At 54.8% G+C, this 19810-nt stretch overlaps 1 protein-coding gene across 4 annotated transcripts in view; it reads right to left on the bottom strand.

The window, feature by feature from the left end:
• Positions 1-19810, bottom strand: part of phex (phosphate regulating endopeptidase homolog, X-linked) — a 691216-nt gene that overhangs the window by 650357 nt on the left and 21049 nt on the right. For all 4 annotated transcript variants that reach the window (XM_072514452.1, XM_072514453.1, XM_072514455.1 and 1 more), the window contains exon 3: positions 5288-5353. In XM_072514452.1, the coding sequence (XP_072370553.1) occupies positions 5288-5353 (66 nt within the window). The remainder of the gene's footprint in view (positions 1-5287; positions 5354-19810) is intronic.

Genomic DNA, 19810 nt, shown 5'->3' with positions numbered 1-19810 from the left:
GGCCCCTCTCTCTCACTGAGGGGTGGGGGCCCTCTCTCTCAATGAGGAGTGAGGCCCCCTCTCTCTCACTGAGGGGTGGGGCCCCTCTCTCTCACTGAGGGGCGAGGCCCCTCCACATCACTGAGGGGTGAGGCCCCTCTCTCTCACTGAAGTGTGGGGCCCTCTCTCTCACTGAGGGGTGAGGCCCCTCTCTCTCACTGAGGGGTCGGAGCTCCTCTCTCTCACTGAGGGGTGGGGGGCCCTCTCTCTCACTGAGGGGTGAGGCCCATCTCTCTCACTGAGGGGTGGGGGCCCCTCTCTCTCACTGAGGCGTGAGGCCCCTCTCTCTCACTGAGGGGTGAGGCCCCTCCACATCACTGAGGGGTGAGGCCCCTCTCTCTCACTGAGGGGTGGGGCCCCTCTCTCCCACTGAGGGGTGGGGCCCGTCCACATGACTGAGGGGTGAGGCCCCTCTCTCTCACTGAGGGGTGGGTGCCCTCCCTCTCACTGATGGATGAGGCCCTCTCTCGCACTGAGAGGTGAGGCCCCTCTCTCTCACTGAGGGTTGGGGGCCCCTCTCTCTCACTGAGGGGTGAGGCCACTCTCTCTCACTGAGGGGTGGGCCCCCTCTCTCTCACTGAGGGATGGGGCCCGTCTCTGTCACTGAGGGGTGGGGGGCCCTCTCTCTCACTGAGGGGTGAGGCCACTCTCTCTCACTGAGGGGTGGGCCCCCTCTCTCTCACTGAGGGATGGGGCCCGTCTCTGTCACTGAGGGGTGGGGGGCCCTCTCTCTCACTGAGGGGTGAGGCCCCACTCTCTCACTGAGGGGTGGGTCCCTCCACATCACTAAGGGGTGGGGCTCCTCTCTCTCACTGAGGGGTGAGGGCCCCTCTCTCTCACTGAGGGGTGGGGCCCCTCCACATCACTGAGGGGTGGGGCCCCTCTCTCTCACTGAGGGGCGAGGCCCCTCTCTCTCACTGAGGAGTAAGGCCCCTCTCTCTCACTGAGGGGTGGGGCGCCTCTCTCTCAATGATGGGTGAGGCCCCTCTCTCTCACTGAGGGGTGGGGGCCCTCTCTCTCAATGAGGGGTGAGGCCCCCTCTCTCTCACTGAGGGGTGAGGCCCCTCCACATCACTGAGGGGTGAGGCCCCTCTCTCTCACTGAAGTGTGGGGCCCTCTCTCTCACTGAGGGGTGAGGCCCCTCTCTCTCACTGAGGGGTCGGAGCTCCTCTCTCTCACTGAGGGGTGGGGGGCCCTCTCTCTCACTGAGGGGTGAGGCCCATCTCTCTCACTGAGGGGTGGGGGCCCCTCTCTCTCACTGAGGCGTGAGGCCCCTCTCTCTCACTGAGGGGTGAGGCCCCTCCACATCACTGAGGGGTGAGGCCCCTCTCTCTCACTGAGGGGTGGGGCCCCTCTCTCCCACTGAGGGGTGGGGCCCGTCCACATGACTGAGGGGTGAGGCCCCTCTCTCTCACTGAGGGGTGGGTGCCCTCCCTCTCACTGATGGATGAGGCCCTCTCTCGCACTGAGAGGTGAGGCCCCTCTCTCTCACTGAGGGTTGGGGGCCCCTCTCTCTCACTGAGGGGTGAGGCCACTCTCTCTCACTGAGGGGTGGGCCCCCTCTCTCTCACTGAGGGATGGGGCCCGTCTCTGTCACTGAGGGGTGGGGGGCCCTCTCTCTCACTGAGGGGTGAGGCCACTCTCTCTCACTGAGGGGTGGGCCCCCTCTCTCTCACTGAGGGATAGGGCCCGTCTCTGTCACTGAGGGGTGGGGGGCCCTCTCTCTCACTGAGGGGTGAGGCCCCACTCTCTCACTGAGGGGTGGGTCCCTCCACATCACTAAGGGGTGGGGCTCCTCTCTCTCACTGAGGGGTGAGGGCCCCTCTCTCTCACTGAGGGGTGGGGCCCCTCCACATCACTGAGGGGTGGGGCCCCTCTCTCTCACTGAGGGGCGAGGCCCCTCTCTCTCACTGAGGAGTAAGGCCCCTCTCTCTCACTGAGGGGTGGGGCGCCTCTCTCTCAATGATGGGTGAGGCCCCTCTCTCTCACTGAGGGGTGGGGGCCCTCTCTCTCAATGAGGGGTGAGGCCCCCTCTCTCTCACTGAGGGGTGGGGCCCCTCTCTCTCACTGACGGGTGAGGCCCCTCACTCTCACTGAGGGGTGGGGGCCCCTCTCTCTCACTGTGGGGTGGGGGCCCCTCCCTCTCACTGAGGGGTGGGGCTCCTTGTGGTGTTGGGTGCTCTGGTGCACAGAATAGCCAACACAGTTGTATGTGGTACAACTCTATTTTATTTTAACTCTTATAATACAGTTCGTTCTGGATACTCTGCACGTGCTGTCTCCCTGAGTGTGTTTGGTAACAGATCTGTCCTGGTCCTCCTCTGCAGCTAATACTGACCACCGGGGGTCGTGTCTGTGCTTTTATATCTTTCTGTCATTGGTTGTGGTGTTGTGTGTTCTGATTTGTCTGTTGGTGTGTCTATCATGATGTGTGTGTTTGAATATCATGACACTCCTCTCTCTCACTGAGGGGTGAGGCCCCTCTCTCTCACTGAGGGGTGAGGCCCCACTCTCTCACTGAGGGGTGGGTCCCTCCACATCACTAAGGGGTGGGGCTCCTCTCTCTCACTGAGGGGTGAGGGCTCCTCTCTCTCACTGAGGGGTGGGGCCCCTCCACATCACTGAGGGGTGGGGCCCCTCTCTCTCACTGAGGGGCGAGGCCCCTCTCTCTCACTGAGGAGTAAGGCCCCTCTCTCTCACTGAGGGGTGGGGCGCCTCTCTCTCAATGATGGGTGAGGCCCCTCTCTCTCACTGAGGGGTGGGGGCCCTCTCTCTCAATGAGGAGTGAGGCCCCCTCTCTCTCACTGAGGGGTGGGGCCCCTCTCTCTCACTGAGGGGTGAGGCCCCTCCACATCACTGAGGGGTGAGGCCCCTCTCTCTCACTGAAGTGTGGGGCCCTCTCTCTCACTGAGGGGTGAGGCCCCTCTCTCTCACTGAGGGGTCGGAGCTCCTCTCTCTCACTGAGGGGTGGGGGGCCCTCTCTCTCACTGAGGGGTGAGGCCCATCTCTCTCACTGAGGGGTGGGGGCCCCTCTCTCTCACTGAGGCGTGAGGCCCCTCTCTCTCACTGAGGGGTGAGGCCCCTCCACATGACTGAGGGGTGAGGCCCCTCTCTCTCACTGAGGGGTGGGTGGGTGGGTGCCCTCCCTCTCACTGATGGATGAGGCCCTCTCTCGCACTGAGAGGTGAGGCCCCTCTCTCTCACTGAGGGTTGGGGGCCCCTCTCTCTCACTGAGGGGTGAGGCCACTCTCTCTCACTGAGGGGTGGGCCCCCTCTCTCTCACTGAGGGATGGGGCCCGTCTCTGTCACTGAGGGGTGGGGGGCCCTCTCTCTCACTGAGGGGTGAGGCCCATCTCTCTCACTGAGGGGTGGGGGCCCCTCTCTCTCACTGAGGCGTGAGGCCCCACTCTCTCACTGAGGGGTGGGTCCCTCCACATCACTAAGGGGTGGGGCTCCTCTCTCTCACTGAGGGGTGAGGGCCCCTCTCTCTCACTGAGGGGTGGGGCCCCTCCACATCACTGAGGGGTGGGGCCCCTCTCTCTCACTGAGGGGCGAGGCCCCTCTCTCGCACTGAGGAGTAAGGCCCCTCTCTCTCACTGAGGGGTGGGGCGCCTCTCTCTCAATGATGGGTGAGGCCCCCTCTCTCTCACTGAGGGGTGGGGCCCCTCTCTCTCACTGAGGGGTGAGGCCCCTCCACATCACTGAGGGATGAGGCCCCTCTCTCTCACTGAAGTGTGGGGCCCTCTCTCTCACTGAGGGGTGAGGCCCCTCTCTCTCACTGAGGGGTAGGAGCTCCTCTCTCTCACTGAGGGGTGGGGGGCCCTCTCTCTCACTGAGGGGTGAGGCCCATCTCTCTCACTGAGGGGTGGGGGCCGCTCTCTCTCACTGAGGCGTGAGGCCCCTCTCTCTCACTGAGGGGTGAGGCCCCTCCACATCACTGAGGGGTGAGGCCCCTCTCTCTCACTGAGGGGTGGGGCCCCTCTCTCCCACTGAGGGGTGGGGCCCATCCACATGACTGAGGGGTGAGGCCCCTCTCTCTCACTGAGGGGTGGGTGCCCTCCCTCTCACTGATGGATGAGGCCCTCTCTCGCACTGAGAGGTGAGGCCCCTCTCTCTCACTGAGGGTTGGGGGCCCCTCTCTCTCACTGAGGGGTGAGGCCACTCTCTCTCACTGAGGGGTGGGCCCCCTCTCTCTCACTGAGGGGTGGGGCCCGTCTCTCTCACTGAGGGGTGGGGGGCCCTCTCTCTCACTGAGGGGTGAGGCCCATCTCTCTCACTGAGGGGTGGGGGCCCCTCTCTCTCACTGAGGCGTGAGGCCCCTCTCTCTCACTGAGGGGTGAGGCCCCTCCACATCACTGAGGGGTGAGGCCCCTCTCTCTCACTGAGGGGTGGGGCCCCTCTCTCCCACTGAGGGGTGGGGCCCGTCCACATGACTGAGGGGTGAGGCCCCTCTCTCTCACTGAGGGGTGGGTGCCCTCCCTCTCACTGATGGATAAGGCCCTCTCTCGCACTGAGAGGTGAGGCCCCTCTCTCTCACTGAGATGTGGGGGCCCCTCTCTCGCACTGAGGGGTGAGGCCACTCTCTCTCACTGAGGGGTGGGCCCCCTCTCTCTCACTGAGGGGTGGGGCCCGTCTCTGTCACTGAGGGGTGGGGCCCCTCCACATCACTGAGGGGTGGGCCCCCTCTCTCTCACTGAAGGGTGAGGCCCCCTCTCTCACTGAGGGGTGGCGGGCCCCTCTCTCTCACTGAGGGGTGGGGGCCCCTCTCTCTCACTGAGGGGTGAGGCCCCTCTCTCTCACTGAGGGGTGGGGGCCCCTCTCTCTCACTGAGGGGTGGGGGGCCCTCTCTCTCACTGAGGGGTGGCCGGCCCCTCTCTCTCACTGTGGGGTGAGGCCCCTCTCTCTCACTGAGGGGTGGCCGGCCCCTCTCTCTCACTGAGGGGTGAGGCCCCTCTCTCTCACTGAGGGGTGAGGCCCCTCTCTCTCACTGAGGGGTGAGGCCCTCCCAGCGCATCGTCTGGGGTAACTCCAGGATCAAAGTTATGGGCCTTCAAGTCAAGGCTCCATCTGACCATCGGTTCACAGTTACCCTACAAAGTAGCCTCACAAACTATGTCAAAGCACCACGAAATCCCCCAGCCAACTGGGGATTGGCAATAAATGGCAGTAGCCCTGCCCACTGACACATTAGTCCTGCGCATGAATTAAAAATTATAATTCGCCAAAAGAGATCAAAGTTTCCACTTACCGGCTTCGGAGCATTCAGGGCTGAAACAGCGTTCTTCAGAATGTACACCGTTCCCTCGCATCGCAACTGTCAATGAGACAAGTCACAGAAAGTCAGGGCAAGTGACCAAAATGCATCTCTGAAAGCTATCAGTTGTGACGTATCTGCCCGTGTGGTCAAACGTCCGCCACTGTTTAACCCTCTTCCTGCCCCATGATCCCTCTCTGTCTCCACGATATTGTGAAAATTCTGAGTGGGATTTTAAATAGAAAATAAATGAGGGATTGGTAATGGAGGAGTGAAATGTGATCCCTGCAGGAAGAGAAGGGTAGGGTTTCGACATGCCCTTGGTTCTTGCTAAAGACTAGCAGACGGGAAAGATTAAACCTACTCAGTGCAGTAGAGAGGGAGCACTGCACTGAGGGAGTTGCCTTAACTCAGATGACAAGTTCAACCCTGAGCTCTCAAATGGAAGTTATAGATCCCATCTCACTATTTTAAAGGTGGGGGGGGGGGGGGGTAAATCCCCCTGCTTTCTTGGTCAACAGATATCCCTTGACCAACAGTACTGAAACAAATTTTCTGCTTATTATTATCACATTGCTGCTTGTGGGATTTTGCTGTGCACACATTGGATGCCATGTTTCCCTCTTTACTGCAGTGACAGCACCCTCAAAAAGTGCTTCATTGGTTGTCAAGAAATGTCCTAAGGTCCCGAAAGATGCTACATAAATACAATTCTGTCTTTTCTACGCTGCCCTCTTCACAGATGCTGCCTGGCCTGCTGAGTTTTTCCAGAATTTTCTCTTTCAGATTTCCAAAATCTTTGCTTTGAGGTCCGAGCTCTGAGAACTCTTCCCAAGTTCGACCAGCTAGAAATTAACGTGTACACATGGTGTACAGTTTAGCATCATTCTTTGAATCAGCAGACTCGATTCTCCAATCAGAAATTAATCGGGGCGAGCTGAGGAGGGGGGTGAATAACGTCTGCATGTGGCTGATGGATAAATTAGAGACATGGCCGTTTAAAAGTGGCCTTTCATGGAGATGATAACATGAATAGCTTCTCCAAAGGCCACTAAATCTTTTGTTAAATACTCAGCCTTTGCAAAGGATAGGTGGTTCTGAAAAAAAAATATCCAGTACAATTAGATCGAAACGGGCCCAGGGGCAGAAACTAGGATCATTCATAAGCAACCTGCTCCATGATTGGCTGACAGCAGGCAGAGAGAGTGAGCAACTGGCTGGTCACATGGTATTGGTAGGATTGTGAACTGTGATTAATTATATTCCTGGAGTGTAACAAATTTGGGAATTTCTGGTGCAGTATGGGTTAAAAGCCTGGGTTAGTGCGTGTATGATCTTTTGTGGACTCAGCTCCACTTCCCACCCGAACAACATAACTCTTTATTCCTTTATTCTTGAAAAAACTATTCCACTTAAAAAAAAAACTAGAAGCAGAGGACATTGAATGCCTTGTCAGCTAGTAGGGCGACGTCCAACCTCCATGTGGGGCGTTGGGCCCTGCCGGACTACAGCCTCACTTCCATGTACTGTGGAGCGTGGTCTGATATCACAATTGTGAAGTATTCCACTTTGTCTAGCCCCGGAAGCACCGTTTTCCCCACCACAAGGAAGTCAATTCTGGTGTATACATTGTGTACTGGGGAGAAGAAGGAAAACTCCTTCTCCCCCGGGTGGGCGCACCTCCAAGGGTCCACCGCTCCCATCTGTTCCATAAAGTGACTGAGTTCCCTTGCCATGTTTGTGGTTTTCCCCGTCTTGGTGTTCGATCTGTCTGTCGTTGGGTCCTGTACAGAGTTGAAGTCCCTCCCCCATGATTAGCCGATGCGTCGCTATCTCGGGTATTTCTGCCATGGGCTTCTTGATGAAGCTCGTGTCGTCCCAGTTGGGTGCGTACACGTTAACTAGTTCTACCGGTGCCCCATCCAGGGCCCTGCTGACCATGACATACCGTCCCCCTGGGTCCGTAACCGTCTTTGTCGCCCTAAAAATCGCCCTTGGCCCTTGTTCCATAGCAGGAATGGTAGGTCTGCCCCACCCAGCCCTTTCTTACCCGCAGTCGGTCCTGTTCTCTCAGGTGTGTCTCTTGGAGGAAGTCTATGTGGGCTTTCATGTTTCTTAGGTGGGTGAGGACTCTGGATCTTTTCACTGGGCCGTTGAGTTCCCTTACATTCCAGGTGACTATCCTGGTGGGGGGCTTCTGTGCCCTCGCTCCTGTGGGATTAACCATACTTACCTGGTGGACGCGCCCCTGCACTCCGGGTTTCCCTTTGTTTGGGGGCCGTCCAGGATGGCCGCTGTCACTGCTCTCCCCATACAGTCGGGTCCCTGTGCTCCGGGGTTTCCCTTTGTCCAGGGGGTACATAACCTGGCCGTCAATGTTACGTCCGCCACGTGAGTCTGCCCCTGCACTCCGGGGTCTCCCTTCACCCAGAGACCGTACTGGGTGGTTGCTTGCAGCGATTCCTTGTTCAGAGTGAGTTCTCCCAGTGAGACAGAGAAGACAGCCAGGAGTGAGACAGCAAAGAGTGAGTTTGGGAATTTGAGTCGAGGTGGGAATTCCAAGCTGGGTGGGGAGGAAGTGCTTTTTGTGGCTGGTAAGTAGTGTTTCTGTTTTTCTGTTTCTTTTCATTGGTATATTTTTTATTTTTTTTCTTCATTGTTTATTTATTTATTTACATTTTGGGGGGGGGAAATTGAAATTGTTGACGTTAACCAAAGGTTTAAGACATGGCAAGAGATCTCAGACCCGTGTCATGCTCCTCGTGTGCGATGTGGGAGCTCAGGGACACGTCCACTGTCCCTGGCTCCTTCACGTGCAAGAAGTGTGTCCAGTTGCAGCTCCTGTTAGACCGCTTGACGGCTCTGGAGCTGCGGATGGACTCACTTTGGAGCATCCGCGATGCTGAGGACGTCGTGGATAGCACCTGGGCAGGACTGGAACCGATGTCCTAGGGGGGGTGTTTGCTAAAGCTGTTGGGGAGAGTTTAAACTAATGTGGCAGGGGGATGGGAACCGATGCAGGAAGTTGGAAGGTAGTAAAACAGGGACAGAAATAAAAGGCAGTAAGGGGGAAAGTGTAAGGCAGAGAAGCCATAGTCAAAAATCAAAAAGGGCGACAGTACAAGGTACAGTGACTGAGGGGAGCTCAGTGAATAGGACCAGGAATACTAAAAGAAATAAAACGGGAAGTGAAAACATTAATGGTAAGCGACGCGGCAGGTTGTTACAGGAAGATATGGGTTCGACGACAAGGAAAATTAGGAGAAAGGTTAAGAGGAAATATAACTAAGGAGAGGTTACTGATCGAGGTGTTAAGATTCAGAACAGAGGTAAAAAAGCCAACATAAGTGTACTTTACCTGAATGCTCGTAGTATTCGGAATAAGGTAAATGAGTTGATGGCGCAAATCACCGTGAATGACTATGATTTAGTGGCCATTACTGAAACATGGTTAAAGGATGGTCACGACTGGGAGTTAAATATCCGAGGGTATCAAACTTTTCGGAAGGACAGAGTGGATGGTAAGGGAGGTGGTGTAGCTCTGTTATTTAAGGATGACATCCGGGCAACAGTAAGGGATGACATCGGTGCTATGGAGGATAAGGTTGAATCCATTTGGGTGGAAATCAGGAATAGTAAGGCGAAAAAGTCACTGATAGGAGTAATCTATAGGCCACCAAATAGTAACATTATGGTGGGGCAGGCAATAAACAAAGAAATAACAGATGCATGTAGAAATGGTACAGCAGTTATCATGGGGGATTTTAATCTACATGTTGATTGGTTTAACCAGGTCGGTCAAGGCGGCCTTGAGGAGGAGTTTATAGAATGTATCCGCGATAGTTTCCACGAACAGTGTGTAATGGAACCTACGAGGGAACAAGCGGTCCTAGATCTGGTCCTGTGTAACGAGACAGGATTGATTCAGGATCTCATAGTTAGGGATCCTCTCGGAAGGAGCGATCACAATATGGTGGAATTTAAAATACAGATGGAGGGTGAGAAGGTAAAATCAAGCACTAGTGTTTTGTGCTTAAACAAAGGAGATTATAATGGGATGAGAGAAGAACTAGCTAAGGTAGACTGGGAGCAAAGACAGTGGAGAACCTTCCAAGTGATTTTTCACAGTGCCCAGCAAAGGTTTATACCAACAAAAAGGAAGGACGGTAAAAAGAGGGAAAATCGACCGTGGATATCTAAGGAAATAAGGGAGAGTATCAAATTGAAGGAAAAAACATACAAAGTAGCAAAGATCAGTGGGAGACTAGAGGACTGGGAAATCTTTAGGGGGCAACAGAAAGCTACTAAAAAAAGCTATAAAGAAGAGTAAGATAGATTATGAGAGTAAACTTGCTCAGAATATAAAAACAGATAGTAAAAGTTTCTACAAATACATAAAACAAAAAAGAGTGGCTAAGGTAAATATTGGTCCTTTAGAGGATGAGAAGGGAGATTTAATAATGGGAGATGAGGAAATGGCTGAGGAACTGAACAGGTTTTTTGGGTCGGTCTTCACAGTGGAAGACACAAATAACATGCCAGTGACTGATGGAAATGAGGCTATGACAGGTGAGGACCTTGAGAGGATTGATATCACCAAGGAGGTAGTGATGGGCAAGCTAATGGGGCTAAAGGTAAACAAGTCTCCTGGACCTGATGGAATGCATCCCAGAGTGCTAAAAGAGATGGCTAGGGAAATTGCAAATGCACTAGTGATAATTTGCCAAAATTCACTAGACTCTGGGGTGGTCCCGGCGGATTGGAAATTAGCAAACGTGACACCACTGTTTAAAAAAGAAGGTAGGCAGAAAGCGGGTAATTATAGGCCAGTGAGCTTAACTTCGGTAGTAAGGAAGATGCTGGAATCTATCATCAAGGAAGAAATAGCGAGGCATCTGGATGGAAATTGTCCCATTGGACAGACGCAGCATGGGTTCATAAAGGGCAGGTCGTGCCTAACTAATTTAGTGGAATTTTTTGAGGACATTAACAGTGCGGTAGATAACGGGGAGCCAATGGATGTGGTATATCTGGATTTCCAGAAAGCCTTTGACAAGATGCCACACAAAAGGTTGTTGCATAAGATAAAGATGCATGGCATTAAGGGGAAAGTAGTAGCATGGATAGAGGATTGGTTAATCAATAGAAAGCAAAGAGTGGGGATTAATGGGTGTTTCTCTGGTTGTCAATCAGTAGCTAGTGGTGTCCCTCAGGGATCAGTGTTGGGCCCACAACTGTTCACAATTTACATAGATGATTTGGAGTTGGGGACCAAGGGCAATGTGTCCAAGTTTGCAGACGACACTAAGATAAGTGGTAAAGCAAAAAGTGCAGAAGATACTGGAAGTCTGCAGAGGGATTTGGGTAGCTTAAGTGAATGGGCTAGGGTCTGGCAGATGGAATACAATGTTGACAAATGTGAGGTTATCCATTTTGGTAGGTATAACAGCAAAAGTGATTATTATTTAAATGATAAAATATTAAAACATGCTGCTGTGCAGAGAGACCTGGGTGTGCTAGTGCATGAGTCACAGAAAGTTGGTTTTCAGGTGCAACAGGTGATTAAGAAGGCAAATGGAATTTTGTCCTTCATTGCTAGAGGGATGGAGTTTAAGACTAGGGAGGTTCTGCTGCAATTGTATAAGGTGTTAGTGAGGCCACACCTGGAGTATTGTGTTCAGTTTTGGTCTCCTTACTTGAGAAAGGACGTACTGGCACTGGAGGGTGTGCAGAGGAGATTCACTAGGTTAATCCCAGAGCTGAAGGGGTTGGATTACGAGGAGAGGTTGTGTAGACTGGGACTGTACTCGTTGGAATTTAGAAGGATGAGGGGGGATCTTATAGAAACATATAAGATTATGAAGGGAATAGATAGGATAGATGCGGGCAGGTTGTTTTCACTGGCGGGTGAAAGCAGAACTAGCGGGCATAGCCTCAAAATAAGGGGAAGTAGATTTAGGACTGAGTTTAGGAGGAACTTCTTCACCCAAAGGGTTGTGAATCTATGGAATTCCTTGCCCAGTGAAGCAGTAGAGGCTCCTTCATTAAATGTTTTTAAGATAAAGATAGATTGTTTTTTGAAGAATAAAGGGATTAAGGGTTATGGTGTTCGGGCCGGAAAGTGGAGCTGAGTCCACAAAAGATCAGCCATGATCTCATTGAATGGTGGAGCAGGCTCGAGGGGCCAGATGGCCTACTCCTGCTCCTAGTTCTTATGTTCTTATGTTCATAGCCCTTGGTTGTGGCACTTTGTAGCCTTATTGTTGTTGTCTTTCTAGCCTTGTTTGTCCCTCCTTCCCTGTGCCCCCCCCCCCCCCCCCGGTCTCTTCCTTTCCCCCCTTATACCCTCCTCTCCTGAATACCCCTCATTTATCCCTCTTTCACCTGTTCATATCCCTGTTTGCTCTCCCGCCTCTGTTGAATGGTCCCCCCTGGCGCCGTCCCCCCTGTTGGGGGCGTGCTGCGGCCCTGCTTTGTTGCATGCCCCCGGCGCTAGCTTTCCTGCTAGTACGGTGACCCCCCTCTCGGGAGTTACTGTCTCGCTTCTCCCTCGCCCGACCTCTACGGTTTTCTGACCGCTCTTCCCCCGTCCTACCCTACACTCCTCTCGTTTGCTCGCCCTTCTCCGCTACTCCCGGTCCCTCGTGCTGAGGCCTGGTCTCCCACCTGAAGCGGTCCCTCGGGTAGTGGTTTGCTTTTTGTTCAGAGTGCGCTTTTCATGGGGTGTGGGGGGATGGGGAGGCCTGGTGTTGCCCCCCCCCCCCACCCCCCATTGGCATGCTGTTGCCCCTTGCTAGGGGCTCCTTATTTCTACCCTTGCTCTTGGTTTTCCAGCCCGTGTTCCTTGACAAACTTGTTTGCTTCGGCGGGGCTGTGAAGAAGTATTCTCTTTCTTGGTATGTGACCCAGAGTTTCGCTGGGTACAGCATACCAAAACGCACTTCTTTCTTGTGAAGAGCTGCTTTCGCTCTATTGAGTTCGGCCCATCTCCTGTCTAGGTCTGCTCCAATGTCCTTGTAAACTCTAATGAAGTGTCCTTCCCAATTGCAGGTTCTGTTTTGTCTGGCCCAAGCGCAGGATTGTTTCCCTAACTTGATACCGGTGCAGTTTAGCTATAACTGCCCTCGGGTGTGTGGTAAACCACTGTATTGTATTGTTCTGTTGTATTGCTACATGCCTGGGCTTGTCCCTACTGGCTCCGAACCACTGTAGTATATAATATGTGTATCGTGGTAAACTGCTACTGTATTATATGTAATGTGGTAAACCACTGCCTGCTGGCTCCGCCTCCCCTCAGGCTCGGTATAAAGGTGGTTGTGCTCCGCCACTGCCCCAGTTCGGGTCCAAGGCCAGGAGGCCTTCTGTGTAGTTTATTAAAGCCTCAGTTACGTTCACCACTCGTCTCATGTTCGTTGATGGCACATCAGGGTGGTCCCCTGCCTTGGGCTTCGGGCGCAGTGACCGGTGTGCTCTGTCCATTTCTGGTGGGTTGGGGAAAGTTTTCCTCCCCACTAAGTTGCCCAGTCGGCCACATATGCCGTGGGGTTGTGGTGATACACCACTGTACTTCCCTAGCATTGTACATAGTTATATAATAGTTGTGTGTAACGTGGCCCTGTAACCCTGTGTATTGTACTGTGTATTGTACTGTAGCTCTGTAGAGGTTCGGTCACCTGTATGTAACCTGACCTGGCCACGGAGAGCTCCGCCTTGGCCACTCCCCCGGGAGTAGGTATAAGACCCCGCTTCTGAGACCTGACCCATTTTGTCTGGGGTCATCTGTGTCGGGTAAGCATCCTATGTAGTGTATTAAAGCCTTGGTTAAAGCCTCACATGTCTTTGTGGTTCTTGATGCTTAGTGCATCAATTTAATACACTACAGTTATAATGGAGGCTGCTCTGAAACCCGACAAGCTCTCGCTCGACCCCCACGCTCCACGCGCGGATCACCTTTTCAACTGCTGGCTCCGGTATTTCGAGGCCTACCTGGAAGCATCCTCCGCCTTCGCCAAAATGGTCGCTGACCGACTCAACCTCCTGTGCTCACGGCTCGACTACGGGCTTTTCGACCTCATCACGGGAACAACGACCTACGCCGATGCCATCGTGAAGCTCAAAAGCCGGTATGCACGAATTGTTAATTCTATTTACGCCCGCCACCGCCTCGCCTCCCGGCACCAGCAGCCGGGTGAACCCCTATCCGTGTTCGTTCGGGACCGCCGTGCCCTCGCGCTCACCTGCAATGCGCCAGCAGTCTCCGCTGAGCAGAACACTGAGGCCCTGGCGCTCGATGCCTTTGTAGCCGGCATCGCTTCCGTCCCAATTCGCCAACTCCTACTGGCACAAATTACCCTGACTCTGGACACGGCAGTCACTATGGCAGAGGCCCAACAGGCAGCCTATGACAATAATGCGTCCTACACGCCTGCCCAAACTTCCTATGCGCCTGCCCACGTTCCCTACGTGGCCGCTACCTCCCTGCCGCCCGCCCAGCAACAACCCCTGCAAGTCATGGCTCACCCAGCCACACCAGCAGTAAAAATAATGCCTGGGCCCCAGTGTTACTTTTGTGGCCAGGCAAAACACCCCAGGAAACGCTGCCCTGCTGGAGATGCTACCTGTTCAGCCTGTGGCAAGAAAGGCCATTTTGCAAACGTCTGCCGCTCCACCGCTGCCTCGGGGTCCAACATGCTCCTGGGTGCCGCCATCCTCCGTTCCCGGCTCGCTATTCGACATGTGCGACGCAGGGGCGCCACCATCTTTGATTATCCCCGGCCCGGCTTCCTTCATTTCCGGTCCGCCGCACGTCACCTCCGGTCCGCCGCCGATTGTCGCTTCCGGGCCCGCCCCGCCGCTGATCGTCACTTTCGGACCTGCGCACTCGACCGAAATGCTGCAAACAACTGAGATGCAGCCAACAACAGCAACCTGGCCTCCAACAGCAGCCTATGGTGCCTGGGCGCCGCCACCTTCTTCCGCAGGCCGGTCCCCGGATCCGGCACCCTTCTCCAACAGCTCCACCATCGCATCCATCGTCCTCGACCAGGACCGACCGCATCAGCTCGCCAGATCCACCATGGAGGTTCAGGTAAATTGTTTCACTGTTTCCTGCCTCTTCGACAGCGGCAGCACGGAGAGCTTCCTCCACCCGGACACCGTGCGCCGCTGCTCCCTCAAGGTACTACCCACGCGCAGGCATATTTCCATGGCCTCCAACTCCCAGTCGGCCGAGGTTTCGGGCTACTGCGTCGTCACCCTCTCAGTGAACGGCGCGGTGTTCCAGGATTTCAAATTCATGGTCCTCCCTCACCCCTGCGCCGCCGCGATCCTCGGCCTGGACTTCCAATGCCACCTGCGCAGCCTCACCTTGCATTTTAACGGCCCCCTCCCCCCACTCACGGTCTCCAACCCCCAGTTCTTCCCTGATCCCCCCTCGGGTCCCACCTGTAGTCTCTCCACGCTCAGGATCCCCCCCCCCTTCACTGTTTGCTCATCTCACCCCCGACTGCAAGCTCGTGGCTACTAAAAGTCGGCATTACAGTTTCGGGGACCGCCAATTCATTCGAGCGGAGATTAAGCGCCTTCTCTCGGAAAAGATCATTGCTCCCAGCACCAGCCCCTGGCGAGCCCAAGTGGTGGTAGTCAAGTCTGGCGAGAAACACCGCATGGTCATTGACTACAGTCAGACCATCAACCGGTACACGCTGCTTAATGCGTATCCCCTCCCCCGCATATCTGACATGGTCAACCGGATTGCACAGTACCGGGTGTTCTCCACCATAGACTTGAAATCCGCCTACCACCAGCTCCCTATCCGCCCGGAGGACGGTAACTTCACCGCCTTCGAGGCGGACGGCCGCCTCTACCACTTTCTTAGGGTACCCTTTGGCGTCACCAATGGAGTCTCAGTCTTCCAACGGGTGATGGACCGAATGGTGGACCAGAACAGACTGCGGGCTACCTTCCCGTAACTGGACAACGTCACCATCTGCGGCCACAACCAGCAGGACCATGACATCAACCTCACTAAATTCCTCCAAACTGCCAAACGCCTCAATCTCACGTACAACGAGGCAAAATGTGTTTTCGGCACCACCCGCCTCGCCATACTCGGCTACGTGGTGGAGAACGGTGTCCTCAGCCCCGATCCCGACCGTCTGCGCCCCCTTCTCGAACTCCCCATTCCCACCTGCCCCAAAGAACTGAGGCGATGCCTCGGGTTTTTTGCCTACTATGCCCAGTGGGTGCCCGAGTACGCTGACAAGGCCTGACCCCTCCTCCGTTCCCCCTCATTCCCCCTCCCGCCCGAGGCCTGCCAGGCCTTCCACCTCCTAAAAACCACTATCGCCAGAGCCGCCATGCATGCGGTAGACGAGTCTGCACCATTCCAAGTCGAGAGTGATGCCTCCGACTTTGCCCTGGGTGCCACCCTCAACCAGGTGGGCCTTCTTTTCCCGCACACTCCAAGGCCCCGAGATCCGCTACTCCTCTGTTGAGAAGGAGGCACAGGCCATAGTGGAAGCCGTCCGGCACTGGAGGCACTACCTGGCCGGAAAACCATTTACCCTCATTACTGACCAACGATCAGTTGCGTTCATGTTCGACAACAAACAACGAGGTAAAATCAAAAATTATAAGATATTACGGTGGAGGATCGAACTCTCCACCTACAATTATAGTATCTTATACCGGCCAGGTAAGCTCAATGATCCTCCTGATGCCCTGTCCCGTAGTACTTGTGCCAACGCACAGGATGACCGACTGCGGGCACTACATAATGACGTCTGTCACCCGGGCGTCAGGCGGTTCTACCACTACACCAAGGGCCACAACCTGCCCTTCTCAGTCGAGGAGGTCAAGGCCATGACTAGGGACTGCCAAGTCTGTGCGGAGTGCAAGCCGCAATTCTACAAGCCAGACAAGGCGCACCTAATCAAGGCTACCCGCCCCTTTGAACGTCTCAGCATTGACTTCAAAGGGCCCCTCCCCACCCACAACCGCAACACGTACTTCCTCAATGTCATCGACGAGTACTCGCGGTTCCCCTTCGCCATTCCCTGTCCCGACACGACCTCCGCCACCGTCATCAAAGCGTTGCACGACCTCTTCATGCTGTTCGGATATCCCAATTACATGCACAGTGACCGGGGCTCCTCCTTCATGAGTGAGGAGCTGCGTCGGTACCTGCTCGCCAGGGGCGTTGCCTCGAGCAGGACGACCAGTTACAACCCCCGGGGGAACGGACAGGTGGAGAGGTAGAACGCGACAGTTTGGAAGGCCGTGCTGCTAGCCCTCAAGTCCAAAGGCCTACCAGTCTCCCGTTGGCAGGAGGCCCTCCCTGCTGCACTCCACTCCATCCGGTCCCTTTTGTGTACTGCAACGAATGCTACCCCTCATGAGCGGATGTTTCTCTTCTCCAGAAGATCGGCATCCGTGACATCGCTTCCATCCTGGCTCCTGTCCCCGGGAGACGTCCTGCTCCGCAAGCACGTGCGGACCTCTAAGGCGGAGCCCCTGGTGGAGAGAGTCCGTCTCCTTCACGCCAACCCACAGTACGCGTACATAGCGTACCCCGACGGGCGTGAGGAGACCGTCTCCATCAAGGACCTGGCCCCCTCTGGGGCCCCTGCCGCACCCGCCCCGCAGCCTCCACCCCACTCCCTCTCTGCTCCCGTCGATCCCTCGGCCTGTTACTACTCCGTGCCAGCCGCTGTCATCCCGCAGTCTCGCCTTGAGCCAGCCGAAGCAGTGGGGGACGTCATGCCGCCTCGCGACCCAGCACCACCGACCACACAGATACCGCCGGACACTACCTCAGCGCCGCAGCTCCAACGTTCAAAGAGATCGACCAAACCCATCGTTCGTCTCAACCTCTGATGACATGGAACCTCCTGATGGACTCGGTTCGTTACTCCCTGTTTGTTCACTGTGTTTGCTACTCCATATTTTCACCCCGGACTTCCTTCTAAACAAGGGGTGAATGTGGTGATACACCACTGTACTTCCCTAGCATTGTACATAGTTATATAATATTTGTGTGTAACGTGGCCCTGTAACCCTGTGTATTGTACTGTGTATTGTACTGTAGCTCTGTAGAGGTTCGGTCACCTGTATGTAACCTGACCTGGCCACGGAGAGCTCCGCCTTGGCCACTCCCCCGGGAGTAGGTATAAGACCCCACTTCTGAGACCTGACCCATTTTGTCTGGGGTCGTCTGTGTCGGGTAAGCTTCCTATGTAGTGTATTAAAGCCTTGGTTAAAGTCTCACATGTCTTTGTGGTTCTTGACGCTTAGTGCATCAGGGGTTTCGGCCCTCGATCCCCTCCGGTTGGCCCACTATCCTGACATTTTGCCCTCCCGAGCGGTTTTCCTGATCGTCCACTCTGCCCTTCAGTCTCCCCTGCGTTGTGCCACCTCCTTCTCCAGGGCCGTGCTCCGGTCGCTCTTGTCAGTCATGGCCTTTTCCAGCTCCTTAATGGTCACCTCTTGGGCTTCCAGTTTCTTCTCTGCTCTTGTCAGGGCGAGCAGCACCTCCGCCAGGGCCTTCGCCATTGCTGCCTGCACCGCGGCGTCCATGTCTGCCCTAGCCTCTGCCTTGTTTTCCTGCTGATGTTCCCTCAGCGCCTCGGCAAAGGCTGCCTTCCAGTTCCAGTTCCCTCCTGGCCCAGGGGGAAAACGCTCCTGTCCGCCCAGCTCTTTTTGTTGCGCCGAACTTTCCGTTCCGTCCCTTCGTGCGCCGGTTGGCTCATCTGAGCTGGCTCACCTACGGCCCCTTCTGCTTATGGTGCCCTTTCTCCCTCTGCTTTGGCTCCTTCTGGCATTTTCTTCCCCTTTTCTCCCCTTTAACACTTTAGGGGGAAGTTCTGTTTTTCCCCTCACTCACCCACACACCGGGTCAGGAGGGCCGAGAGAGAGAGGCCGGGGCTTCTGGACAGGCCAGGAGTCCTCCTTTGTTCTGCCACCCGCCTCGTGGTCACCGCCGAGTGGGGGAGGGGGGCCTCTTTGTCGCTGGCTCCGCTCAGTCTCGACTTTGGTCCGGGCCGCCGCTCTTCTTGCCCCATACTCTCCTGCCGCGGGTGGGGGGGGGGGTGCAGTCCGACCGGTTTCTGCGCTTCGGCACAAGTATTTTCTGGAGAACGGGACGCGACTGTGTTCCCCCCTCCGGAGCTCCGTTGCCCGTGACCGCTCTCTTCCCCCACTGGAAGTCTGCGTTTCTTTTTAATGTAATTTATTCCAAACATATTGAAAAATATAATAACACAAATCAATGAGATTCTCAAACTCCCCAAATGCACAGCTCCTGCTCGCTCCAGCAGGGTATACTCCGGCAGTCTGAGACATCCTCTCCATTCCTTTCACAGAAAATCCCTCATTTGCATATACCTGAACTCGCTTCCCTGTGGAAGCTCCACCCTCTCCCGCAGCTCTTCCAGTCCATAAGACCATAAGATCATAAGACATAGGAGCGGAAGTAAGGCCATTCGGCCCATCGAGTCCACTCCACCATTCAATCATGGCTGATTTCAACTCCATTTACCCGCTCTCTCTCCATAGCCCTTAATTCCTCGAGAAATCAAGAATTTATCAACTTCTGTCTTAAAGGCACTCAACGTCCCGGCCTCCACCGCCCTCTGTGGCAATGAATTCCACAGACCCACCACTCTCTGGCTGAAGAAATTTCTCCTCATCTCTGTTCTAAAGTGACTCCCTTTTATTCTAAGGCTGTGCCCCCGGGTCCTAGTCTCCCCTGCTAATGGAAACAACTTCCCTACATCCACCCTATCTAAGCCATTCATTATCTTGTAAGTTTCTATTAGATCTCCCCTCAACCTCCTAAACTCCAATGAATATAATCCCAGGATCCTCAGACGTTCATCGTATGTTAGGCCTACCATTCCTGGGATCATCCGTGTGAATCTCCGCTGGATCCGCTCCAGTGCCAGTATGTCCTTCCTGAGGTGTGGGGCCCAAAATTGCTCACAGTATTCTAAATGGGGCCTAACTAATGCTTTATAAAGCTTCAGAAGTACATCCCTGCTTTTATATTCCAAGCCTCTTGAGATAAATGACAACATTGCATTTGCTTTCTTAATTACGGACTCAACCTGCAAGTTTACCTTTAGAGAATCCTGGACTAGGACTCCCAAGTCCCTTTGCACTTCAGCATTATGAACTTTGTCACCGTTTAGAAAATAGTCCATGCCTCTATTCTTTTTTCCAAAGTGCAAGACCTCGCACTTGCCCACGTTGAATTTCATCAGCCATTTCTTGGACCACTCTCCTAAACTGTCTAAACCTTTCTGCAGCCTCCCCACCTCCTCCACACTACCTGCCCCTCCACCTATCTTTGTATCATCGGCAAACTTAGCCAGAATGCCCCCAGTCCCATCATCTAGATCGTTAATATATAAAGAGAACAGCTGTGGCCCCAACACTGAGCCCTGCGGGACACCACTCGTCACCGGTTGCCATTCCGAAAAAGAACCTTTTATCCCAACTCTCTGCCTTCTGCCTGAC

The sequence above is a fragment of the Scyliorhinus torazame genome, chromosome 8 (assembly GCF_047496885.1).
Source record: "Scyliorhinus torazame isolate Kashiwa2021f chromosome 8, sScyTor2.1, whole genome shotgun sequence".
NCBI classification, from domain to species: Eukaryota; Metazoa; Chordata; class Chondrichthyes; order Carcharhiniformes; family Scyliorhinidae; genus Scyliorhinus; species Scyliorhinus torazame.
This window is presented reverse-complemented; position numbering and strand designations above follow the sequence as displayed.